Here is a 27,786-nt window from a genome sequence, read left to right as displayed (position 1 = left end):
CTGTGCACAGCACCGATTACTCGAAGGCGCGCGGGTTCAGCCCGCACTGGACAGATGGCGACGCGGTAAAGTTTGAATAGATGATGAAATAGTATGCGCAGGGAAAGAAAGCTGCAGCCGGCGCGGTGTGTGTCATCCGCTTGCCTGTCTGCATCAACCAATGAATCCGCGCATTTTTCCCCTCCTGCCCCTGTAATATGCCCGCGTGACGGTATACACCTATATATACTACATAGGAAGAAGAGATCGGGAGAAGAGAAACGGAAAAATAAGAGCCGTGGTGGCGAGAAAGACGGGTAACAAACGAAACGATTGTCGTCGTCACACGGACTCTCTCGCACACTATGTATATTACAACGGAGGAGAGGAGAAGGAGGACGGAGAGGGGAGGAGAGGAGGGGAGGGGGGCATTCATACGTCCAAACGGAGCGCCAACGGCAGCGGAGCGAGTCGAGCAGACTGAAAAGAGGTCTAGATTTCAGTGCGCATCAGGGATCTCTCTAAGTCGAACATGATAAGGTGTCTTCGCCCAGCCTTGGCTCGACGACGACGACGAAGACGACTACGGCCCCAACGACGCTCTACGATTAGCTCGCTATTGTTGCCTACATCGCTGTTCGAGGTACTGCCAGCAGCCACGGCCGCATTATGACCAGCAGCAGTGCCCAGCATCAGTCGCAGCACCAGACCAAGTTTCGATGTGAGTTTTCGTAAGCGCGTGCCTACGTGTATATGTCATTGTGTCCGTCCTATAAGTATATAAAACACAAGCACCAGCAGCAGCAGCAGCAGCGCTCGAGAGAGAAGGCACGATCTTTCCGCTCGTGGCGCTGGTGTTGCGCCCCTATGTATATATAATTATTTCCATATCCATACGTATATATATATATTACGATTGGTATAGCCAGCAGCAGCTTTCTCTGTACCTATCGTAAGTAATACGAAAAAACACCCAATGCAAAAGACGAAGAGGAGATCGCGACTGCGCTTCGGCTATTTTCTTTGCGCGCGAATATAAGTATTACAATTGCGCTGATTCGAGGATCAATCGTTTGAATTACTTGTTACATTTATAAATTGGTACAATATGTAGAGGTGGCGGATGAGAAAAATCGAACGGCCGATTGGACTCTGGAGATCGGTATGAGCAGTGATCGTGTCGCGAATTATCGTTTTCGGTTCTCGCGCATGAGAGCGGCGCGCAATGACTCTCGCGTCAGGAAGCGTCTTTAAAAATAAATCGCGTATTATAGAATTCCCTCGGTTTCGGATACCCCGATATGCAGTCGCTTCGAAAAGCGAAATACTAATAAACAACATGCTTTCAGCGCTGTTTAAATATAATACGAGATTTTGCAAAATTTTGCGAGCGCGTGTACAACCTGCGAATATACGCGTCCCCGGCTCGGTGAAACAACTAGTATACGTACTATACTCGGGTCTAAATATAAAATGACTTTGTACGGTGATCTGCACGGGAATACTTGGACGCATACTCCGAAGAGTATCCTTGAATTATAAATATTTATTACTATCGAATTTCAAAGTCAATCACGCGCGGATGAGTTATCAGCACATAGTTTCACCTTCGTGAGTCACTCGACAAGTAAAGTACTTGTCCATACTTAACATCATTTACGGTAGATTAGAGTAGTATTGATAATCTTTTCGAGAACAATAAAATCGATGATTCGTCAACTTTTTCGCCTGTACCTATTAAACTAATTGTTTTTCTTTCGTATTAAATAGACTTTGCCCAATGTAAAGTAATTTTTTATACTCTCCAGTCTTTCTATACATTCATTTCACCCGTTAAAGTTACCAGTTGAGTAGAACTGGTTGAACAGTTGCAGGAGCACCATAGATTTTGTTGTTTTTAAAATTCTTATCAGCACAACCAAAACGTATATGGTGATGAAAAAAAAAAAAAAAAAAACCAATTTCAACTGCACACGCCTTAAAACGCCGTGTACTTGAAAAAACTTGGATGAACAGTTTGCGTCCAAGCTCACCTCGTCCCCGCACCTTATTCGTGGCCTCGCGCAGGGCAATGCACATATACAACAAATGCAGCGGCGGCGCCGTCGTCGTCGTTAAAAAAAAAAAAAAAAAAAAACACATTGTCACGCGGCGACAAAAACTCGGAACATCCGTCCATTATCTCCTCTCGGTTCTCCTGCAACAGCTCGTACATGTATATATGTATACTACACTTGCGTACAGAGAGAAAGAGAGATCCCGAGAGCCTCGTATACCTTATACACCACAACACACTGCAAGCGTCGTTATCATCTCGAGAGCATCGCCGGGCTATTAGTCTCTCTATAGCCTGTAAAAAGCGGCTCCCCTTCCCCCCCCCTTTTTTCCTGTATTAACGCTGCTCTCCTTAATTTTATTTTTATTTTTCTCATCTCCTGTTTCAGGGACGGAAAACCTCACCTGCCGGTTCATCCAGCTGAGAAAGGAGCACGGCAAGATGTTCACGGGACGAAAGTATTCGGCCCAGGCCGGCTGGGAGTAAGTACACACACATTCAACACATAAATCATATACATATTTATATACGAGTACACGCAAGACTTAGAAGGGGGCTGATGGGGTAAGGTCGCGCGCACGCGATTTCGCGATCATCCGAGGCTACATACACTCATTCGCTGATGACGGGAGCTACCTGTACGTATATATTATACGTATTGTTTCTATACCTAGCTCGCGTAAAAAAAAAAAAAAAAGAAAAAAGAAAATCTTCCTCGCTGTTGCTCTGATTAATTGCGACGTGTAAGTAATATAAGGTGCAGCGCTTAAAGCTACGTGATGGAGTAGTTTTATCCGCTTTGACGATTCGTTATCTCTCTGCTTTAACACGACTCGTCAGCTCGTGTGTGCAATGCCTATACACCTATACCGATAACTGACGTACGTGTCCAAGTGCGCGTAACGTGAGAACATGTGTGTTCTTTAATCAAAGCGATGACTAACACTAATACTCGTACTAATACCGTACGACTCATCGTATGGATGTATCGTATACGTATTATATGTGTACGTACAGACTTGCGAGACCGAGAAATCGTCGTGCTGGTAAGCACGTGATCGTGAAAACCCCGTCCGTCGTTCGGCGATGTACAAGTTACGGTAGGAATGACATTCCGTTTCATTAAAAATCCGTCGAGCCTGTTGAGCTCAATTTCGATCGTTTACTATCTCACATTCTTATCAACGCCGAAGCGAGCTCTCGTCCTCCTTAGGCCGAAAACTACGAAGCGCGTGTGTCCGAACAGATCGAACGACTCGATAACAGTGTCATACCATGTGGGGCACATATTTTTGTTCATCAAACATATTTTGTGCATGTAGGTATATCTCCATATGATACCTGTGACCCGTCAAACATGGTATTATGTTTATTTGCCCTATACTTGATACTCATATATTATAGGTATACGTTTATACCTATATTTATTATAAGTTTTATTATAGGTATGTCGTTTAATAACACAAATTGCTCACCAGTGTGGGTCAACAATTGTAGATATTCGAGAGTATCGTGGAACTGCAAAACACTTTTAGGCAAAGTGGGCAGCACACTCCGACGAGTAGCACCAATATTCCGCCGAAATCTATCCAAATCATGCACCGTAAACTGATACTCGTCGTTGTTTATCTCACTGCGAATTAATTTCAACGGTCGAGTCGAAATATCGTCCAATGCTTTGCGTTTCACACTATTGTTAATTTTTCGTCGATTTGCTATAGCCTCCTGCACAGGATTATGATTGTGTTTTTCTTCGTGTTCGATGAGGTCATTATGTGAGTTAAGCTTTAAAAAACTTTTGCAATTTTTTTGAGTGCAAACCCAACGCTGTACTTCGTTGCACAAAACTGTTTTGAATCTATAAGTGTATTTATTAATATATACAAGATTTCGTCCTTTCTCACTTATACGGAACTCCATTTTTCAAAAAACAACAATTAAATGAAAAGAAAGAATTAATAGATGACTGGTGAATATTTGCGTCTTCTTGCTGGCTCAGTTAACGCAGAACTGACTGACAATATAATTCTTAAGGTAGTTTGTACATACATCACTATTAAAAATTGATGTCGGTGTAATATAGATAAATACGTAAAGGCCAGCCGCAATTCGACACTGATTAAACGCTTACTTTCACTCGAACCGCAACTCGATATCAGTATACCGTGTGTAACGAGGACACGACTGTTTAAGCGTCCCATTTACGCATTACACGAGTGTCGCCTCTGCAATACGTATTATGCGCTCTTGTCCACATTTAAACGGAAAATTGATTACCACGCGCTCTGCTCGCGCTTTATAAAGCAGCGCATACGTACACACAAAATATATAATAACCCGTCGCGTTGTACACACGCAAAATTTTTCGATTACCGCTTTCAAAGAGACGCGTAATGTGTATACTTGCTCGCTGGTATGTGTGTTGGTGCTCGCTCTAAAGTATACTTACCCTGCACGCATGACCACCTGCGCCAGCGAGACGGTATACGTGATATTAATTCGCGCGAATTAATCAGCGAAGCTGCGCGTATCGGTATATTATTACCCAGGAGACACGCGTCTATTTAATGGAGGATGATTTGTACTGATGATCGTTATCTCGGCTCGTACCAGATACTCAAGCCCGTGCCTACATCCTTTCCTCGGCCAATATAATTCAACGGATGGTCAGATTCATTTTTTTTTTATTACTTTAGTGATCGCATACATTTGTTTAAAATGTTTTAATCCTCATCGCTCTGTACGTTCTCTCAGCTCCCTTGGAAAAAAAGGACGCGAAGCTTTTTTATGTAAGACGTGCGGGAATAACAATCTATATGTTGTACCATACGTAACACGAAAATACACGTATTGTAGACGTGTAAATGCAATGGGTGAAACAAAATCCATTTCACAAAACGATCCGTACTAAGTGTATACATTGTGTCATTGCTTTGCTTTTTTCCAAACGAGCCCACATGATGTAGTCGAGATCGATGGGGCCGATAGAGCGACTAAATTATTCAAACACAGTGACTTTCTGCAGGCATGTGCAGGTGATATCTGATCAACGATGAATTAAAAGTATACGTCTATAAATCGAATGAAAAACGATTCATCCCCCCAACACGTGGTATGAAAAACAAATACTGGCATACACCGCGCAATTAATTACACTTTATAGCAGCAATCATACCGACAATTAGCTCAGGTATTTTCATACACCCGTCGAAAGAGTAAAAATGTATATTGTATTGTACAGGTGTGGAAATGTTTGCTTCTCTCTCCATTGCTCTATAGCAGTGATGCCCTGCACCGAAGGGACACACCTAACTTGTTCCCTCGAAACTCTAGACAAAGTATGATGTATAGCCATGCACAAACTAACTCTCTGGGATGTACCTAGAAATATACATATATATATCATGGCACGAACCAAACCAGACCGATTCGCCGCAGCTGTTACTATACCCATATGGAGTTACGCTAAGTGTCGCGCGGTCAATCTATAAATATATACAGGAGCTGGTGTATAAAACGTCCGTGCACACAATGTAAATATTCAATAGTGCTGTACCACCGACGGGGTCACCAAGACTCGTCATCTCAGGGAGTAATTGAAAGATACATACAAATGGTGGCGCCGACGAGGCGAAATAAGCGTCGTCCATGTGACGAACGTACGAGAGTGAGAAGGAATTATCGAGTGAGAGAGAAAAAAAACGACGACAGAATCCGGACACGTCCCCCCCCGCTGCACGTATTAATCGGTTGCCCCCTCCCCCCCCTTAATTGATTCGAGGGCTATGGGAGGCGGCGTGAAATATGCCCGCACGCGCCATCGCCCAGATAAATAAGCACGAGTTGGGCAAAAGGGGGGGGGGGGAGAAACGAGCACATACAGCTCCCTTGCTGGGATGGAGGGGGGAGGGGGGGTTTTATACGCGCGAAAACAGCGACAACGACAAGGGCATAGATGGATGCACCGAAATGTTGCTGCCGATGCCATAAGCCCCGATGATCCGCTAAGCGCACAGAGGCGCGATATAATACATTGGAGTGCAGTGCTCCCCCCCCCCTCATTAGCTCGCTCAGGTTGGCGTGGTGATGTGCAATACACCCCCCGTACGGCTGAAACACGCGATAGGCTGACTTTTTTTTCCGCGCTACCCAAGTCATGGTCCTCCGTGCAGCGTCGCGATTCTCGAGATTATTCGAGATCCGGTGATAAGTACACGTATAGGTACGACGTGGCTTTCTCTCCAAGCTCTTATACATATATTATGTACCGATCAATGGAAATCGCGAGTAAAGGTGCTTGGCGAATACTCTTATCATCATCCCGTCGTGGTCGTCGTCGGTGTATTCCATTGGCAGCCTGTGGACCGATTGTAAACCACTTAATCCTTAATACACACACGTTGTACATACGCGGGCTTTCCTGGTAATCTCTCCCACCGTATCTATCCATTCATCCATCTTTATCTATATCTATCCGTCCGCTCTTCGTGCACGGCTTGCAAGCTCCACTCCATCCAGGACCGCTCCTGTATATATGCATGCAGGGACCCATTCGTTATCGTTTTCCAGGTAACACACGTGCCCCCCTCTCTTTCTCTCTTTATCGCCGTGTACAATATATATATACGTACTGCACACGATCACGGGAGCAGCAGCCTCGATTCGATCTATCTCTCTTTCGCGAGCGCGCGACTGATAATTGCGCCTATCGGTGGCTTCCCTGTGTACCACGCGATACAGGCGTTCATTATACCTTGTAGGTGGTACCTACCATGCGGAACTGGAAAAAAAAATGAATTCCGCCCACTCGAGATGTTTGTTTGCTTTTCATCAACTATAGGGCGCGAGTTTATTTGTTCATTAATTCGGCTGTTACCGATTCCACGCGTCGTGACGAATCTCTTTTGAGTACAGCTGCGCGCTGTGCTCGTTATTGACTCTGTCGAGTTACATTGCGAACAATAATAATATATAATTGGAGCTTTATGAAAAATTTACGATATTAATAATGCATACGCGTTGGCTAATCGAAGCTTTTTTTGTTCAAAGTGTTTTGATGAACACCGTGTACGGGTACAATGGGCGGGTACAACTTAAAACCTGACAGGTGTGAATTAGCTTTTCTTTGTGAACGCGTGCCGTGAAATTGATTCGGGTAGATAATCAAAGAGACGATGTAAAATTTGATGTAATAATCTCATCAAGGTAATAATGATCTGTGGATGAAGCTAAAAATATATATCCGAATAGCTGTAATTTGTAGGCGATTTTTGTTTACCGCACACAAACGTGGGCGACTAATGATAATAATATACATATACGTATTTTTCAGAAAAACAAACCCCCGCAATAACTGAACCAACGTATATGTGGTCTTTCAATCCTCGACGATTCGTGTGGTGCAAAAGAAAAGACAAGAGTGTCAAAAGAAGCTCTTACTCTTCCAATATTGACCGGCTATAATAATAAAAAAAAAACTATAATCAGCCCAAAAGATTGGGCGGGGGGGGGAGCAGATGAGAGTATGGCGTACGATTTCACGCGCCGACAGCGATTTACGCGTTTATTCCCAGCCTCAACTCTCTAATTGGCGCGCCGTAAGGACCGGTCTTTAATTGCCATTCACTTTTTCTCCATTAAATCTCGATGTAATCGAATGGGAATTGTGGGCGTGCACCTGCGTCTCATTTGCATAAGAGTGCAACTATGCGCCGTTTATCGCTTATCTTTTTTTTGTATATATTTTTTTTTTATTTCGTTCGAGCAAAAAATGAATTAGCCTCGTCGCGAGGGATCTGTTCTGCGCGTGCTTTGCATTTCAAAACAATACCTATACGATAGCGCGCTTTGGAACGCTCCAGAGAGTGACATGTACCATTGTCTCCCTCTCCCTGCCTCTTTATTTTTACTTGAATTCCTGCGTACTGTTGTACTCGGCAGGTTCTCGTTTTAACGAGGACTCTGGTATTACTTGGTTGCGTAATTATTACGACTCTAGCTCGCTCTTTCGCGATGTAAGTGGAAAAGCTGCGTTTGTATCTCTATGTAGTTCGTCGAGAGCAAAAGTTACAAGACCAAACGCACTATTGACAAAACCTATATACCTATTCTTTGTGGAGAAACGAGAAGTATTAAAATCGTTGTATTAAAAACACGGAAAAAAAAAAAAAAAAAAAAAAACAGTTGTGACGCATCGACTCGTTAACGAGGGAAAACCCGTAAAGATAATGGTCTCGGTGTATAAGCTAGTGATTGAAAGCGCAACGTGAATTTAATCTCATTTTTCTTTGTTTTATTTTTTTTCTCCATGAAGGTACATCCTCCAGCAGATGAGAGAAGAGTTCCCCAACGTTATGACCACGGACGTTCATTATCGGGTGCTCAAGAAGAAATGGTCCAACTTACTGCAGCAGTATAAAGTAAGCATGCCCTGCCCCCTCGCTCTCTCTGTTGACCGTATACTATACAATACACACACGTACACAGCCTATGCCCATTTGATCGGAGATAAGTAACCGAGGAAGAAAAAAAAAAATATATCATCGCTCCTTGATTGGCGTGCGATTGTCATAACCCGTGCCTGGAAAAACCTTCGGCAGAGACGGAGTTGCAAAATTATCAGCTCGCGATTAAAACGCATTTACACGCAGCGAACGAGACAATTAGCGCGTTTAAAAAAATTTCGCCTGCCATGCTGCCTCGGGAGTAATTTAAAAATGTGGGTCAACGAACGCTGCCAGGCCAATATATGTTATACATATCGCGCGGTCAACAGCGGCACACCGACTCCCGGTTTATCAGCGCTTCGTTAAATTTCAAATGCCCGCGTTAAAACTTACACGCGTTGTGGGTATACATTGTACGTATATAATCTGCCTCCGCGTTATTGTTGAATTTTCCACGGATGCCATTATTATTATTATTATTACTTTTTTTTTCACGTTCCCGAGTAAAAAAAGAAAGAAAGAAAGGACGCGACGGTGGATCGGTTGTACTCCAACATTTCAAAAATAACAACGCAATATTACGTATTTGTTTGATGAATAATTTATACCCAATTATTATACGAGGAGAATCGTAGCGAAAAAATGTCGGCTTAACGAGGAAGCAGGTGTACTTTGTACCGTGGGGTTGTAAACGTGGCCAGTCATAAATTACGTACTTGGGTGTATATATACATACACGTGCTCATCCTCCCGCTCGAAAAATCACGATTCGGTCGAAAAAAAAAAAAAAAAAAAAAAAGGTACCAAGCGCTAACGATGATTCAAGGAGCTGAAGAACCCCGTGCACGGCGACAAGAACAGTCCGGACGAGATATCGTGGCCATTCTACAACGCCATAGACGAGGTGCTGAGCAGCTTGGGACTGCCGCGCGGCCGACGGCGCAACAGGCTCGCCAACAACAGCGGAAACAAGGACAACAGCGCCACGGCCGCCTCGCCCGAGGGGGAGAGCTGCTACGACGAGGAGCCCGAGGACAAGGAGCACTCGGACGGCGACCTCGACCCCCAGGAGTTCCTCTGCGTCTCCGTCGCCCAGGACAGCGACGACGAGCTCAACTACGACCCCCTCGGGGACGCGAAGCCACCACTGGAGGACGAGCCCCGAGCTCCCATGGGCCGAGCAGCCGCCGGACTCCAGCCCCTCCTCTTCGACGTGGACAGGCTGTCGAGGGCCACCAGGTGAGAACTATTCCTCCCTTTCCCTACCCTACTATCGACACCTCGAGTCTCATCCACCCACAGATTATCCGAGCGCGCGATCTATGGCTTTGAATGACTCAATGCCTCTCTTGTATATGATTAACCCCCGGAACTGTGCCGTGCTCCTCTCGCGATGCCACTGCAGGAGGGTTTCACGAAATCGACACAGATATATACTTTTCGGGGGCGAGAGTAGCAAGCATCCGTGCGATCGATCGGCAGAGTCTTATTTTCGGGGCGCCGCTCTGCCTGTAAATCAAGAGACGAAACGGCGCCTCGTACGAAACGCCTGTAGGTATATTATAGTTACGACCCCGCCAAGTTCTGGGGCTGGCGACACTCTACCTCGACTCTTCGAGTGCATCTAGACCCTATGGAGTCGTATTTACCCGTTAGACCGTGAAACGTATATTATTGCACGCGGCGACGAGAAAACTATTTTACTTTCACCATCCGATCATAACTCGGCTCTTGGGTTGGGAATTTTTTACGCTCACAGTAGCGTGGAAAACACCTATAATAATTTAAACCGTGCATGTAAAAGAGTTCAAATTTGATGCGCACATTTTACCCCCCCTCCAACCAATAAAAGCAAGTGTACACACTCGACTCTAGCGTGGGGGGTACTACAGACGCAGAGAGCCACCCTACCCTCGCGTTAATCGCGCAAGACCCCGGAACAAATGCCTTCCGGCCAAACGCGCGCTCCCTCTCGGTATTTCTCACCCCACCCACGCCCCTACCGTACGGTAAAGTGCAAAAAAAAAAAAAAAAAAAAAAAAAGTAACGTAACGATACAATTTTCAGGAACTCGGGGTCGGGGTCGTTGAGGAAGCGCAGCTTGCACGGGAGCAGGGGCAGCAGCAGCGAGGAGCTACTGTCGCGGCTGCCCCGGGCGACCGAGTTGACGATAAGGCCGATCCGAGCCGGGGGTAGTGGCTCGGACCATCATCAGGCAGCGGCGCTGGAGCCCATATGCAACAACGGCCGGGAGGAGCTCGAGATATTCCAGGACGCAAAGAGGAAGAAGCGGGAAGAGGAGAGCTCGGGGCAGCCAGGGAGGAGCAGCGGCACGGGGGAACAGCGGAGCGGGCTCGAGCGGAGGGTAGACGAGTTCTTGGAGTACGCGAGGAGTAGGGACGAGGAGAACCGGGACATTCTCATGAAGATGCTCGATGCTATCGAGGACATAAGGGACGCCGTGAGGAGATGATGATCGTCGCTTGGCTGCTTATATATATATTGTATCGTATATGTATGTACATGTATGATACGTACGTGGCACGCCTGTATATACGTATTATACATGTATGCCATCCATTATTGTAATACGCCGTGACACGAGCTGCGCGCGTTACTTAACTGTAAAAACGAGCTGTGCTCTCGGGCCCGTGGCGTATTGTATTATACGTACATCCATGTGCTCGGTTCTCCCGATATGCATTATTGAGTTGCCACTATATATAAGCATGCAGTTCTCGTGCCCACATCGGTGGTGGACGCTCGATTAAATATATACATACATGTACCCATGCATGTGAATCACCTTCTTTTGTACTGTAAATTCATGTTTAAGGTACTACACGGCAAGTCCAAGGCATATATATATATATATATATATATATATATATATATATATAACCTACCTGCTGTTACTATTATTATTACCATTGTTGCAGTTGTTGTCGCGAGTACTCTATAGGCCCCACGTTGTACGGTATGGGTATAATATTATGATGTTGTGCAAAGCCTTGGGACAAATAAATAGCGATGACGACGGCGAATTGCGAATAATGACACGGCTTACCGGTAGAAATAAACACAAACAGTATATATATAAATACAAATACATTGATGTAAGATTTTTCTCCTTTTCTGTTTTTCCTGTTTCAGTCGAACGCCTCGATATTTGTGTGTAAAAGCAAAGCTGTTTACACCTTGTTGGTCCTTTTTTGGTTTTCTTTTCAAAATTTGTTTGACATGGACAACATTTGAACAAAGAATAAAAAATAAAAAAATTTCAGTTGTTAGTCAAGAGGAAATAAAAAATAAATTTCATTAAACAGGTACTTTTTCAATTGTACAAACGTATCGTCGCTAATTACCATAAAACCTCTCGTGCTTACGGAGAGCACGCGCAAAGTTCCATTACGCTAAGTTGCCTTCGAATAGTATTCTGTAGCTATAAACTAATTAACTTTCATTTTTTCTGTCATCTATTAAATTTCATCGTACGCACATAAAGTTACGAGAAGAAGAAGAAGAAAAAAGGGTATACGATTTTCAATATATAGACTTTAAGCCGTGCCAAACGATCATCTTCGAAAATCGTGTTATTGATAGTTGCATAAGTAATAAAATCATCGTAGAAAACGACGAAAATTTGCTCAAAGGAATAATGTATTCGTGAATTTGTACTTAAATCCCTGTACCAAGCTACCACCCGCACTGTCATGAAATCCGAACACAAACACAGAGTGAATCGTGTGAGACTTTGTATCAGTATCGATTCGTCGAATAAATCCATACGTTTGATAAAAAAAAAAACACCACCGAGTATTCAAGTGTAAATGTTAATTTCAAAACCCTCTCCTTCTACATGTAAAACAAGAAGCATCTGTTTGCCGCACCCCTTTTTATTACTACCAAAGGCTGCCAACAAAAAAAGCCATATAGAATAGGGAGGGGGGAAAACTGCATCCATCGGTTCGCAAAAAAAAAAAAAAAAAGGCTTTCCGTCTCTCTTTTCAAACCGATGCAATCTCCCGCCATTACCAGCGGGAAACAAAGCCAATCTAGGGAGGGAGGGGAGTAGGTCGTACTCTATGGAAATGTACAAAAGAAGCGCGCCACCGCGATATCATCTAAAAGACGTTAAACTCCGTGCCAAACGAGACTCCAGGCTTATGCCACTCTCGGCGACAACTACCACCACATTATGCCACGACACTACTGTTATACGTTAGAACAACTGTGTAATACCAAGTAACCATGATCCTCGAATGGATATTTCAAGAGCCAATACGGTTTCGGCGCTCAAGTGCGCTCTCGACGAAATGGAGCACCGTATGTCAGCGATAGAGGAGGAAAAAGGGGGGTTGGTACTGTTAGGTTGACGACATACAACTGCAGGGTATACAAATATATACCCTACCCTGTATACAGACCAATGTACATATATACGATCTGTATATGTACCCGTGCATTATACGCTTTCCAAGCAAGTATACAGTACGGGTCGTCCTGCCGCTGCAGTTCTCCTCCCCCGTTAGGCGTGGGTATATATATATGTTATACAGGTATATGCCGTCCCCCTTACTCTTACGTATATATACATACGTGCAATGTGCGCCTATAGCATACAGAGAACGCAAAGTATTTTCTTTCGTCGCGCAAACACGGGGACACAATGTACTCGGGGACGAGCCGTCGTGCATCACCCGTGCAAAGGAAGCCCGCGTTGGGAAATCGGATATATCCGGGATTCCCCTCTTTCTGCGGGTCAGCCGGGACGAGCCTCGTCGGACTTTGCGCGGCCGGAAACTCGCGGAGTGCAACCCAAACTGCGTATCTTTTTTTTTTTTTTTTTTTTTTTTTTTTTTTTCTTCTTTTCTCTCTCCGGTAAAAGCCAGTTGGCCAAACAGTGGGCACGACACGCCTGTGTTTACCGTCCATCCTCTCCATTTCCCCGAGATTGATCTTTTACGACCGACGGAGGAGTAATCAAGGCAGGGTTGCAGGGGTCGTCTAAGCCGCTCTTTTGCGGGAGATGTGCGTATCGATCGAGCGACGACCATTTCGAGATTGAATTACCGAAGAGAGAGAGAGAGAGAGCGCACCACGATATGTGACGGTGGAAAAAATTACGTTTCATCGTCCGATGAGCGGGGCGTGCGGTGTTGCGTTACGTCACGGGTTATTGGAGTCTCGAGTCAGGTGGTGATGACGCTGACTTTATTTCTGCTAAGAACAACGAGTAAGGTAAAAACCCCGTGGAAACGCGAAAAATGGACAACACATAATAGACGCTCGATTCTCCGTCGTTTGTTAATTTACATACCTTTCGTGCTAATATTTTGTAAAAGCCTGCGTAAGATCAGCCCGTGGATGTAGGTACGTAGAAAATATTTAGGACTAATTATTGAAAATTGCGTTATTTCTAATACCCGTGAAGAAAACCAGTAAATGGTCCAAAGTGTACTGTTTAGTACTGCTCGATAGAAACCACGAGGGGATAAGTAGTAATTTTGTGTATTTTACGGAGGAGAGAACGTTCGGCGGTGGAAAATGACGAAACCCGAGCTCCCTCCGATTATCATTATCATTAGTGGTAACCCGAGACCATCGCGTGCTCTCTCAAACACAGTGCACATACACCCACACAATGGGATAAAAGCTCTTACCCCCGTTCGTTCGAGTGACATTTAAAGAAAAGTATAATAGGGACAAAAACAAAAATTAATCGTACAAATTAGTCCCCCCTATGAGAATACCCATAGACAACAGAAAACACGCCCAACAGAGCCGTGTGGGTATACATTAATATGACAGTGCCGAAAACTATGTCACGCGGCGTATCGCGTTACGTCGCCCATACCCATACAGACGATGATTATAACAGCGGGGCCATACGCGCTCCCGGAGCACTGCAACCTTGAACGAGAGAAACTTGTCCGCGACAGCGGGGGCTCTCTTTCTCCCTGTATCTCACGCTCGGCGAGTAAGTATAAGTGTACAAGGAGGCCCTCTGTACCAAGGTATATGTATATCTCCGATCTCTGAAATGGCCCCGAGTGGCCGTAAGTAGGTGTACACGGGCGCCGAGAGGAAAACGCAGTAGTGTACACCACGAGCTGCCCCCCCCTCTCTCTCTTCTCTGCTTCCATAGTACCTATATACATACGAGGAAATCCACGAAAAATATCCCGTTTTTGTCCCCCATTTAAATGAAAAAAACTATTTCGAGGCACATCTTCGAGATAAGGGTTATTTTACTCGTAATTCCATGTATACTATGAGGAAAAAATTTTGAACACGGGTTTCAAGGGTGTGACTCGAAATCGTTTTTTTCATTTAAATAGGGGACACAAAAGGGATATTTTTTGTAGATCTCCTCGAATACACGCGCCCGTACCCAACGTAACACTTACGTTGTACGTCCACGTTGTAAGTATAGTACAAGAGTGAGAATTAATATATATATACGAAGCAACAAGGAGCCATCAGCCGAAATGCCGCGAACGGAATAATACACACGCGCGCGCGCGAGCGAGCGTCATAAGCCTCGATAAGTGTACTGACCCCATCGGGCAACGACTGACTCGTTGACCCCCTCTTTTTTTTTTTTTTTTTTTCTCTCTCAACCGCAGCCGTTCACGTACAACCTAATAATATTCATACACACACACATATATATATATATATACACTCGATGATCAACTCGGAGGGACGTGCACGTATATAACAACGCGCTCTCAGCAGCCATGTGTAGGTGTGAGGGTACACTGCCCGTGGCCTTTCGCTTTTTTTCTCTCTCTCTCTTGGTTTAATTACACTTTTTACGACGCTCTGCAGCAGAGTACGGCGCGCAATCAAACACACACGGATTGCGCGTTTAATAGGGAACAGGGAGAGAGAGGGAGGAAGACGAACTGCTGCCGCCACCGAGATCGAGCCGATTTTTTCCCTCCCCCCCCCCTCCACTCTTCCCTTCCTTCGCTCTCCCGTTAGAGGTATACCAGCGCAATGATACACGCACACGGGAAATTGATGGCTCTTACATGCGCGAGTGCAGGATCCAACGCCCCGGCAAAACGGCGATCGCCGACCACTGCGACTGTATACTCTTATTTTTTTTTTATTTTTTTTTTTTTCTCTCTAGGTACTTCTTCTTTTTTTGTTTCCCAACGTATCTCTAAATCACCCGCACAGCAGCGAGCCGTTCGGCTCGATACACGCTTTCAAAGTGTAATTTAAACAAAGAGAACAGAGCTGTAGTATACATATTATTATCTCCCTCGTGATGCTGATGATGTATAGAAACGTTGTAATTGACGCCCTTGTGGCCGCTCTTCTTCTTAAGCGACACACATATACGCACCGCTTGCATCATCGCGCGGCGCAACAGCCCAGCAAGTCTTTCTCTCGCTATATTTTCCTTCTCTGTGTTATACATGTTACATGTCGTCATTGTCGCCGAGAGCCACATTACGTACTCTCTTTACCCGTTGCAGCGAGAAAGATCATATTTAATATGTACTTGTACCACTCGATGCGGATATATAGCCCGTGAATTATGTACAGCCGGAGAAAGGGTATAATAATATATATATACCATCTTCGCGACGCGATATCCCGCGAGTCTCCTTTTGTTTCCTCTCCTTCATCTATGTAGCTTTTCACCCCCGCGACCACCCCCCCCCTCGTCGTTTATATATACGCGCGCCACTCGCGAGAGCTCCTATACGCACCTAAAATATCAAACGGGGAGGCTTCCACACTCCCCGATGCCTAATATTCTACAGCTCGGCTGGTGTTGACCTTCGAGAAGTCGACTTGGCGAAAAGTTGCTTCGCTGTACCTACGGCGATGCTTGTTCTAGCTGCTGGGCTCGAGAGAGAAAGATACATGTATATGCGCGGATGGAGTTTCGGAAGTTTGTGTTTGACTTTTTCGAGGACTATGGCTGTATATACGTACAAATTCATACGCTCGTCTCCTTACGCGCCCGCGGTGCGTAAGTGTATTGTATATAGGTATGTATATCTAGCAAGTACAGAAGAAGAAGAAGAAGAAGAAGCCAAGTGAGGGTCTCCGTGCGAGTACCTGTATGCTCTTCTCGAAATGACTTCCAGGACCAACAGGATTCAGCTCGAAAATTAAGGTCTGAAACGCCGCGCGCGTATACTATTTTCCCTCCAAGTGTCCCGATTTTCTTTGTGTGCAAGTATTATGTATAGGAAATTATTTGCTCGCGATTTTCAATCGCTTTTGTATATTACGTATATATAGTTACGAGCTTCTGCTAATGCTTCACCCCTTTTACAAATGAATTACCCACCGTGAACCAACGGTCAACTTATACCGCTCTAAGTGGATATTTAATTACTTAGCACTGCACGTATGACGAAGTATATAAATGTTTGTTTATAAATGTCACGCTTGATGAATGATCGGCGATAGAAGCACGTCCAAAGATCATTTTTTTTTTTTTTTTTTTTTTTTTCTTCCATCGATACAGATCTCCATTTTTCCAAGCTGTATAAATTGATAGCGGCTACAAGTGTATAATACACTGCACGCGTAGGTATAATTATGGATAAACGATTGGTCACGGTCTCGCTCGTAGACACTTTCCAAAAAGTATAATGTATACCTATACATCATCCATGTATATAAGTGTTTACTATCCGTTACGATGGACAAGCCAAAAGCCTCCATACTCGAATCAACTAATTACGCTCACAGCCGCGTACAATACAGCTGTCGTTTTAAACGTATGCGCGTGTGTGGGATGCGTTTTTTTCATGTTATTATATATACCTACTCGGTCGATTTTAGAATTTATGCAGCTGACACGATGGCAATTCGATGAGAGAGCTCCTTCGGCATAAATATCAGAAGTATAATCATTGAGGAGTAACTCAAAAGTCACAAATGAGGGCGAGGGTTGGCATGCCCGACAAATCCTTGTACGGGCTTTCGGCATGACTGATGGGTACTTATATAAAAAAAAAAAAACCATGTTAAAACATTATAACAAACAATGGTATGAACTTTACCATGTACCTTACACGCTGACATGTATAGGTAAAAGCCGTTGCCTGCACAAGAGAAAAGAGAGGGAGAAAGAGAGCAGTCGAAAAAATAGCGCGCCTTTGTCTATTGGTAAAGGGGCGACTATGTGTGTACCCTCACACGGATCGCTGAGTGGAACGGGAAACTTGTATTTCACACACACGGTTTACGGTTATATTTGGACGTAGGTTTACTTAGCGTATATATATACGCGCACACACGTGTCCGCGCGCCTCGCAGCGGGAGACACCGACTGAATTTTCGCACATAGGCCAGGTGAAAGGACCTATACAGTTGGCATGTACAAAGTGTATGGAAGCTAAATGCTTCAAAGCTCCACTATATTTGAAAGCGTATATGGGTGAATGCATAGCCTTGTATACGTGAAGTTGCAGCTTTCGCGCGAAAAGCGATAATTTGGGCTGTAGCTGCCGGCGTGCGCGATACATACGTGTGTTTTGTTTGTGGGTGACTATTTTCCCATAGACGCGTATACAGGAGAAGGAGAGCCAGCAGTCGTTGGATATTTTATATTGACCGCAGGGCGATTTCGACAAAAAAAAACTCTATTGTTTTTTTTTTTTTTTTTTTTTTTTTTTTTTTTTTTTTTTTTTAATTGTGCATTTAGATGCAAGAGGAATCTCGTAAACATAAATTGTGTAGCCGACAAGAGGCACATTGTCACATGTTTGTTTACTCGTGAAAGAGTGAGTTGGAAAAATGTCGTTTTTGATTACTTGATGAATTAAGATAAAAAGTCTTATTACCCATAAGTGCAAAATGATAAAAAAAAAAAAAACTTTTTCCAAATAAAGAGAAAAACCATAAACCATGGGTTTTTGTGAAATCGCTCGTACAGGCATACAAAACTTTGGCTCACGCACGTGGTGACTTTTATTTTCATTATTCTCTCCGCGGGTGCGTTTAGGCACATTTCTCGCGCTGCACGTGCGTTGTGTGCGTATACCTTCGCCGACGCGTTGCACAATGGGACACACGCTGTATATATATGTATACATCTGAAATCAATAATTGTTGGGGGGACCGAAAAAAGGGGAGGGGGTGCGCGCAGGGAACGACAATGGAAAATCGAAACGTGTATAAAAAGTGCCGACACGAGAGCAATTTCATTACTTCGAGATTTACGTGTCGATCCGACACCGCCAGTCGGACAATGGAAGTGGGACTGAGAGAGCGCGAAGAATGTTTATGTTGAATAATAATTTTTTCCCGCTTGATGTATGATATGTATCGCTCGTGACGTTTCGCGCGCGTCCCTCGATTTTTCATCGTGTAATTAATTACTGTTTTTCGCTTGGTGATTCATTTTATTTAATCTCGACTCGACAAACACATATACATATATATATGAATTTTACAATTTAGATTTTTTTTTCCCCGCACAGCTAATAATTTTACCATCGATCTCAAGTTGGTCCTTTGGAGGTCGGTTTTCATTAAATTAATGAATAACCAAACTCATCGCAAACCTCAAGTTTGTAAAGCCCAGTAGTCCGTAGGTACGCATACGTATATACATGTATATGTGTGTATAAAACACCTGTGCATACAGAGAAGGAATATGTACACTAACGCGAAATAACTCAAACAACCGAGCGAGCAAACATGCTCCTTTCCGGCTGTACGTATAGGTATAACTGTTCAAACTCGGTGTACTCAAGAGCTTCTGCTGGAAACCGCTTTTACTGCTGTACAGTCATTAATTACGGAAACATTGTTGAAACCCCAATTTATGGATTTGGTCGTAAGTGCGCTGGTGAGAGCAGTGTACGATATATATATAGGTATAAGGTTCTCGTAATACAGGACTTTTACTTGACACAAAAAAAAAACAACCAAGAGAAATAGTGGATTAACGCGCCAGTGCTCCCTTCGAATGTATCAAATAAATAAAAAATAAAAAAATCCATCGATCTATCGGGGGAAAATCTCAATCTGCGACACGAAAATAGGTCTAAAAGAAAGTTATGAAATCAAAGAATTCTAATTACCACGCAACGCAAGTAGCCAGCTAACTGATAAAAGATAAGTACAGAGCGATTAATAAAATCGAGAAAAAAAAAATCGGTTACAGATTTGGAGTATTTGAGATGTCCAAGTTTCACGAAATCGATCAAAGGATAATTATCCACTAGGATAATTCTTAAAAGAAAAAAAAAAAAGATGAAAGCAAAAAAATAAGAAGAGCATCGTGTCCGAATAGGAGTAAGAAAAATAAAAACGTAATGTGCCAAAATGGGCATGTCACGTAGGGATGAAACGATAAGGCAGACGAGAGTCCCCGATCATGAGAAAAGATCGGACAACCACCTTGTAAATGAGGGTGGAATATTTTCGGGGGAGTGTCCACCAACACCACCACCGCTGAGCGCGGCAATCGCACACACTATCAGAGGGCGATCGATGGCACAAGAGAAGGGGTGGGGAGGCCAATAAAAAATCCCACACAGCTCGGTGCTCGGTACGTTTCGGGGAGAAAAACATTTTCCCAATCAATCCTGCCGACAAGTCGTGCCTCGAGTGGCGTTGATGGTGGCGTATATGTTCTCTCTCCTTTTTTTTGCGCCCTTTATGCCGCAGCGAACGGAATTTTCCGTGAAACGCGACCAAGGGAGGAGGACGACAGCATCTCAACCACTGGCGCGTCTATCAATTACCCCGGAGAGGGATAGGCGTATATATATATACGCGCCACGGCGGCGTCGACGGGCGCTTGGCCGCGCGCCGATAAGACCGTACGGCGGTACCCCCGTGGCCGCCGATCCCCGAGTTCCATTAACCTTCCGACGCGCTGCATTGTCACGTCGGACGTCGCGGAGCACCGGGAGACAGATGGCCACCCCCTCGTCTACATCACTCGCTCTTATATACTAGCCATATATATGTATAGCCGCCACTCGATACCACCGCCCCTCCAATGCTCTCTTGTTTTCGTCTTTCATTCCCTTTATCCGCGTCCACTTACAAGGCTGGAGGTACCTGCTGCTTTTACGCCACTGCGAATCTCGCTCTGCTCCACGTATTCAATGGTTCAAGTACCAGGGACGGGATTACGTGCTTTCACCGGTAGCCGAGCGAAGGAAATTTGGTTGAAAAGTCCCCGATGCCTATATTAGCCGTTCGATTTCTTTATTTGCGTGTTCGTCGGTGGAACCATATCATCTGGTATTATCGGGAGACGATCCCCAATGAAAGGGGGCCAAGCACGGGATTTTCTTTTCACGTGAGAGCCGCCTTCGTCGATTTACCTGAGCGCGTAAAACGCACGTAATTGGTAAGGATTTTTCTTTTTCTTCGTTTCCTTATTTTTTATCGTACAAATGGGTATATACATGTAAGCACTTTCAATCGTCGCTCTTCTCTCTCCGTCGTACGAGAGAAAAAGGATGGAAAAAAAAAAAAGTATTGGTTGGCGCAAATTATTTAAACGCTTTCTCACGACCGAATTGAATTAAACGGGGAAAATAAACGTATATGGAAAACCAGCGGGCGATTTATCCTTCAAAAGCCCGTGAAAATTAAAGAAGGATGGCTCTTTGAAAAACCAGTCGGCATCTCGAGGTGCATCAGAGACCGCGGGCCGCGAGCGGACATCGGAGGGGAAAAATAAAAGGTAGCGCACAACTCGATTCCACTTACTTCCGTTCGTCGAAATTGGCAGAGGCGGTCCTCATCCTCGTTCTTATACTCACACCGACTACCCTGGAGTTGCGTGCTGTTTCAGCATCGTTTTGGCAATGGGGGCAAAAGAAGGAAGAAAAAAAAAATAGGGACGAAATTCTCCGCGGACCCTCCAAAGGTATAGCTCTGTATGTACGGATGGCTTTCGCATTCGGGCCGCGATTTCGGGCTGTTTTTTCGCTCGCGCGCGCTCCCTCCGCACCGGCTCGCCCCGTCGAGGATACATGCCCGGCGGAGCTCTGCCAGAAATTACTTTTCGAAAATTGTACGGACACAGGCTGTAAGTATATCTCGAGGCGCCCCCGGGTACGGTCGTCAAGGGAACTCGACTTATTCGTGCTTTTACAGACCGCGAAATTAGCCGATTCGGGGCTGATTTAACAAAAAATTTCTAGCATCTCCGGTAAAAATGGACATTAGTTTCGCGTTTACTCGCTCGGTCTGACGTCCGCAATTTATACTCGTGTGAATATCTTAAACCTGACACAGGCAGATTACAGAGCACTTTACCACCCCCTCTCAAGACTCTTTTTCTTTCTTTCTTTTTTTTTTTTTTTTTTTTTTTCCTATCCAAGTAAACTTTCTGGTTAAAAAGCCGGTCTAGCGAGATAATTCAGCCACGCCGTCTTAGGGGCTAATTCTCCTTTTCCCATCTCTCAAGTTTGTATAGTATCCTCCTCTTTCGCATTTTTCCGTAAAATCCACGAAAAAGCAAGCTGCTGTGTACTTGAATGTAAATGTACGACTTACCTCGTCATTCCTAATAACCGGGGGTATGCAAATGTACACAAATCGTATATAACACATAGTGCCGGTAAAAAATACTTGGGAGGGGGGGCCCTCCTCTCTCTTTGTAATTTCAGAAGCACCATCCAAGCATACGCACCCTACACACACACACACACGTGAGACACGCGAATTATCCGCGAACGGCGGCGCCTTTCGTTACATCTACGTAATAATAAATATACACCGCATGACTAGTATCATTTATACTTGCACGTGTCGCAGTACTTAGGCAACGGCGCAACTTGTGTAATTAATTCGCGCACGAAAACGACTGACGTGCTCTCGCGCCGTACCGAAAGCGTTTCTTCCTCCTCTTCTTTTGTCGTCGTCTCGTCAAAGACACGTTCTCTCTCTCGGGGGAAATAGCGACTCCTCTCGCTCATGCAAAAGGCTAGCGATAATACGGCAAGAGGAGGATAGGAGGCCGAAGAAGAACACAAAGAGAGAGAGAGACTCGGGGTACTCTCCGGAGGGAAAGGTTATCAGCCCCCCGAGAGCGGAGAGTGCAAGGGACGTTCCCGAGAAGACGCCCGAAGTATCTCTCTCTCCGTGGGGATGTATATACACACGCACGCGTGCAAGCGACAGCAGAGAGTAGCTTCTCCTTCGCGTGATGTATTTATGTATACCTATACGCATGCATAATATAGCCTCGGCGAGATTTATGCCTCGCGAAGATTAGCCAGCCGCCGAGGCTACAGCGTCGATGATAAGTGCACACAGTACACACGCGAGAGAGTAAATTTTTTTTTTTTTTTATTTTATATATACTAACACACGTATATATATGGGTTTACGGAATAAAATAAGATGTATCCATGTGGTGATGTATAAGCAACGGATGCCGCGTTGGGTTTTAGTCAAGTGTGAGCGCGAGTGGTGCAGTGTCCGAGGACACGGTACATTGTACCGCTGTGCCACCTCCTCTCGCTATCGTGTTATCGTGTCTTTCGCCCGCTCGCTCTTGAATTCTCCAGCTCGTCCACCTCCTTCTCCCTCTTTTTTTTTTTTGCTTTGGCGGCGATTTTTCTTGGCCGATTCCCGTGGGAGGCTACGTATGTATATATGTACGTATACCGAGGGTGAAAATCGAAAGGGCGCTGAGTGACACGGGCGGGCGAGCCGAGAACAAGGGTAAGGGAGAAATTGAAATTCGGCACGCCGCCGTCGAGAGAGACAGAGAGTTATATATCTCTTGGCAGGGATCCCGTCGAGAATCAAACGATAAGTTATTGTGGCGTTCCTCGACGATTTGCTCGATTCAGCGGAAACGACAGTCGTTTTTCCTCACCCCCCCTCAACCCTTGCTATATGCGAACTGCAGCTCCGTTGCCAAAAGTTTGTGCTTTTCGCCCTCTGTCGTTTTTGTCCGCGCAGGTTCGTCTGATCAAAAATCTAAAGGTGCGGAGGAGGATGGACCTCTCTCGCGCAAACACGTTTATGATATAATGAAACCGCGATATTGAGAGAAGCCGATATTCCGAGAAATCTAGAGTCGGGGCTACTGGCATGTATTTACGTGTACATATATATATGTAAAGAACGACAATGGCGGTAATCAGGCGCGTGTCCTTGCGTGGAGGCTACACAAACATTAATCTCCATATACATATGGGTAAGTACTGGCGAGTGTAACGTACGAAAGAAGAGAAAAGAAAGAAAGAAAGATAGGGTCGATGGGTCATCGGCGCAATGAATCTCCCCGCGATTTTTCTTATCGCGAGCGCGAGTTTCCACGAGCCGTGCCCGGCTCGCATGACTCAAACCCTCCCGTAATTCCATAACGAGATAGATCGCGCGAGCGTGCATATACGTACAAGTTGGTGGTGCATGTATTCATGCATACCATACAAGAGTGACCTGTATGTTATATATGTATTTATGATGTACGTGCGTGGGTGCTCGATATATTATACCCGCAACGAGAACAAGGTATATATATCGAATGACGCACGGGTGCCGGCCGGTAACAAAATTTATTAATCGGTCGAGTGATGGGAATGTGAAAAGAATGTCGCCCCCCCCCCCTATCGGGCACTTTTACATATGATAGGGGTTACACGCGCGAGAGCAACAACAGGCGGTCTGTTTTTCGTGTACAGCGTTATACGTGCGATTGGATCTAGCTGTAGGGCTATATAATTGGACGGGTATTAATTTACAATCGACGTGCCCGCGTTGATTTTTACCTTACGCGTTATCTTAACCGGTTGGTATAAGTATAATATATAGAGTTGAGAACAAGGTGGAGTTATTTTGTCGAATACCATAGTTTTCCACTCGTTGAAGAGGAAGAAGAGCGCCTCGGTGTAAAAAAAAAAACGTCTCTCCCCGTCGTTGTGACAGGAGAAAGTGAAAAGGAAATATATATATATGTGTATGTATGCCTACTGAAATATAACGAGTCTTAAACGGGGGAAGGCGGCGCAAAAGAGAAAAGCTGCTATAAGCGTATAAGAGGAGAGGACTTGCCGGTTTTTTGCGAGCTGCCGCCGAGTCCCTGCAGCTTTTTCCAGCCTTTTTTCCATATCATGGCGGCCTTGGTCTTACCACCGCTGCGATGCTGTTGCTTCTGATGGTGATGATGATGATGCTGCTGCTGCTGTTGCTGCTGCTGGTGGTGGTAGTGCTGGTAGTAATGTTGCTGCTGTTGTAGCAACAGCTGGTGGTGGTGATGATGGGCGAGGCAGCCGTTGCTCAGAAGCTCTGGCGTGTTGGTCCTGCCCAGGCTGCGTCTCAACGAGCCCAGGCCCGACCTACGAGCATCAAACAAATACACCACCATTACGATATAAACATGATTGTTGTTTTTCCAATCATCCGCGTCGATAGCAGTGGCTTCGAGATACAGTAAAAGGGCAACAGAGAGAGAGAGATAAGAAGGGGGTGGTATATCGGGAAGGGGTTTACATGGGCTTTTGCACCTCGGCTACTGCAGGTAAAGGTACATGTATATACGTATACGTTTTGCCCACTGGGCGGGTGGATTATCGTTGGACCGTGTACACCGGGTACCTATACACAGGAGAGGGCTAAGAATGAGGATTAGGAGAGGAAGCCGGAGGAGTCAGTCGGCCAATGGATTTACGAGCGACTGCCGCTGTACCGCTATTATACACACCACCCCGAAGCTCGTTCACAATGGCTCGCCCTTTTGCTAAGGCTCGACACGTTCAGCTCCTCCTTCCTGATTTGCTTTTGTTATTACTATTGTCTTTATTTCTGGTTGGAAGGCCATCGAGATATATAGATTCCCGGGAATATAGGGAAATGAAAATCGAGTGTTTTTTTGGCCTTTGAAGGTTTTTTGCGCGCGAGAGGTAGTGTACGTTATTCATGTCCCTTGGACGAAAGTCTCGGGTGTACTTGTATATAATATATACGCTTCGTCGAGGGGATGAAAAAAAAGGTGTCCCCTCCTCGAGATCCCGCTTTGAACTGTATACCCATCCCTGTTATTACACGGGAAAAAAGTCACGGCCCAATTGAATACAAGCTTCTTATTTGACTCGGAGTAGGGAATAATGAAAGAGACTCCCGCCAGAGAGTGACGAAACCAGCACCATCAGTCAATGTATAAAATGCATATTCACCTGTAGCTGGCGCTGGAGCTGCCGCTGAATCCGCTGTCGAGGTCGCCAACGGGCACTGAGAACAGGGTGTCGTCGGGGTGGTGGTGATGGTGCATGAGTAGGCCGTCGGTCGAGCTGTTGTTGCCCGTCACCTGGAGCTCGCAGTCGTCGTCTACCTCGTCGATCGTCTGGTCGGCTATCGTGGGCATGAGCATCGCCTCGAAGCTCAGGTTCAGCTCGCCCAGGACCTTTTGGTGCTGTGACTGCACTTGACACACCTCCTCCGCAACGAGCGAACGCCGCGAACCGTGGGACGCCGCTCGCCGACATTGACGGCTAAAAATGCACAACAACAAAATTTGTAAATTATCATGACCTTTCGTTTTCTGTCCCGTAAAAACACTCCGATTGACTCTCTTGTACCCATATTCGTATAGTTTTTTTTTTCTATGATAACAAAAAAAAAAAAAAAAAAAAAGTGACTCGGCACGCGGAGTTATTCTCTCATCCAAACACACGAAGATGGGGATAACATACAAAGCTTCGATTCATTACGGAATCACTATACGTTACAAAACCCTCGCACTATCGTCTGTTTGAAAAAAAAAAGGAAATAAGACGCGAGCCTGACTCACGCGTGCGTGCGCAAATTGAAACGATTCGAGTATATCTCTATGATGTATGAATTAAGAAAAAAAAAAACCACACATTCATCGGTTGTAGGAATACGATACATATAATTGAGCGTTTCTCCGGATGAATCACACAGCCACGGCATGATCGTCGATGATAGTATATACCGAGATGAAATTCGTGGCGAAAGTTATGTGTACCCACCCACCTACGTCTCGATTAGGCTGTGTGTACTGCTGCACCCATTAGAAAAGGGGTATACGTGGGTACTCGTTATAGGCTCGCAAATAGCGCGCATATACCTTGCTCGCGTATACAGAGGATGCAGTTACAATAATCGATTCGAATTGATTTACATCCCCGCGGATGAGTAAGGAATACGAGAAAAAGGCTCGGTTAGCGTATATATATACTATTTACGTGGATGCGCTTGACATTAACATATACCTACCACCCCTTTCAGCGAACTGGCAATAAATTGTTGTAACGTATTTATGCATGGAGTACACGGAGCATCGGCACCATCGAGAACAACCAATTGAGCACACACGCGGCATTCATTAAAAAAAAAAAAAAAAAAAAAAAATCACTCGACGATGATATTCAATATACGATTCAGTATCGCGTCGCGTCATCGTCGTCATATCGCAATCCCAACATAAATGTATAATATCATATACACAGACTCGTTCGTCCCGTCATCCTCTGCTCAATTGATTCTCACGTGTCTCGACACTACAAAACAGTTGTATACACATGCTCTTTAATATGCGTCGATTTATAAAAAACGATATAATATATCATGTACCAACACAATCAAGCCGAGAGAACGAAAAAAATGAGGTGAACCGCACAACACCAACATCCGGCGAGTGTTTATAATAGTATGGGTATGTCCGCAGGTATAATATAATTATTATACAGTGCACTTAGTTTGCAAGTAATATATAATAATAATAATAATAATAATAACAATAAATTGTGCACAAAAGGTTTCAGGGTCGACGGAGGTATGATTATACATATACCTATAAAGGCGCGTGCAGTGATTGCGAGTCGAGTCGCACGGCATGGATGGATGGCAACCCAAAGATATACATGACGACGACGACGATCTCTAAGGGATGTTGCATCATTATACCAATGCAAAACGTTTGCATGCAAGACAGATGTGTAGAACCCACGTAATGGTTTTTCGACTGCAGCGAAGCATCCGATTGCTCTATAACGAGACATCAGTCAAAGGGTCCTACGATAACAGTAATGACTCGGCGGCCGTGCAATTTAGCTCGTAGCGCGTATTTATACAATTATAAAATTTGTCCGCGTATCCAGAGGCAGCTCACTGTCTCGTATATTATGTGTGTATAAATAAGGATGCCGATGCCGATGATGATGATGATGATGTAATAACGATCTTTTCCAGACGAGGACTATACACATGTGTATGATTACCTTGTAGCGCGAAGGAATTGTTGTACATAATCGTTGCAACAGCAGCACCGGCGACGGTATCAAATTGATTTAAATTTATTGAGATTTATTCGAATCA

General features: G+C 44.8%; 2 protein-coding genes across 2 annotated transcripts in view; one reads left to right on the top strand and one right to left on the bottom strand.

Annotated features, from left to right (window-relative positions):
* Nucleotides 1-27,786, bottom strand: part of LOC106640969 (uncharacterized) — a 125,999-nt gene that overhangs the window by 68,876 nt on the left and 29,337 nt on the right. The window contains exons 3-4 of the mRNA XM_089592578.1: nucleotides 25,623-25,937; nucleotides 24,502-24,785 (exon numbers count right to left, since the gene is read on the bottom strand). Of these exons, the coding sequence (XP_089448704.1) occupies nucleotides 24,502-24,785; nucleotides 25,623-25,937 (599 nt within the window). The remainder of the gene's footprint in view (nucleotides 1-24,501; nucleotides 24,786-25,622; nucleotides 25,938-27,786) is intronic.
* On the top strand, nucleotides 438-11,371 carry LOC106644539 (uncharacterized). The gene is made up of 5 exons (XM_014360095.2): nucleotides 438-700; nucleotides 2,424-2,517; nucleotides 8,349-8,454; nucleotides 9,308-9,720; nucleotides 10,549-11,371. The coding sequence occupies exons 1-5, from the start codon at nucleotides 649-651 to the stop codon at nucleotides 10,952-10,954; spliced, it is 1,071 nt and encodes a 356-aa protein (XP_014215581.2). The 5' UTR covers nucleotides 438-648; the 3' UTR covers nucleotides 10,955-11,371.

The sequence above is a fragment of the Copidosoma floridanum genome, unplaced genomic scaffold, assembly GCF_036245765.1.
Source record: "Copidosoma floridanum isolate Cflo_tuat_1 unplaced genomic scaffold, Cflo_Japanese_pri ptg000019l, whole genome shotgun sequence".
In the NCBI taxonomy this organism is placed as follows: domain Eukaryota; kingdom Metazoa; phylum Arthropoda; class Insecta; order Hymenoptera; family Encyrtidae; genus Copidosoma; species Copidosoma floridanum.
This window is presented reverse-complemented; position numbering and strand designations above follow the sequence as displayed.

Bases quoted from the DNA above. Each gene is read 5' to 3' on its own strand.
- LOC106644539 (XM_014360095.2), top strand. From the start codon at position 649: ATGACCAGCAGCAGTGCCCAGCATCAGTCGCAGCACCAGACCAAGTTT. The intron at 701-2,423 runs GTGAGTTTTCGT...CTCCTGTTTCAG, and splicing joins GCACCAGACCAAGTTTCGAT to GGACGGAAAACCTCACCTGC. The intron at 8,455-9,307 runs GTAAGCATGCCC...CGATGATTCAAG, and splicing joins ACTTACTGCAGCAGTATAAA to GAGCTGAAGAACCCCGTGCA.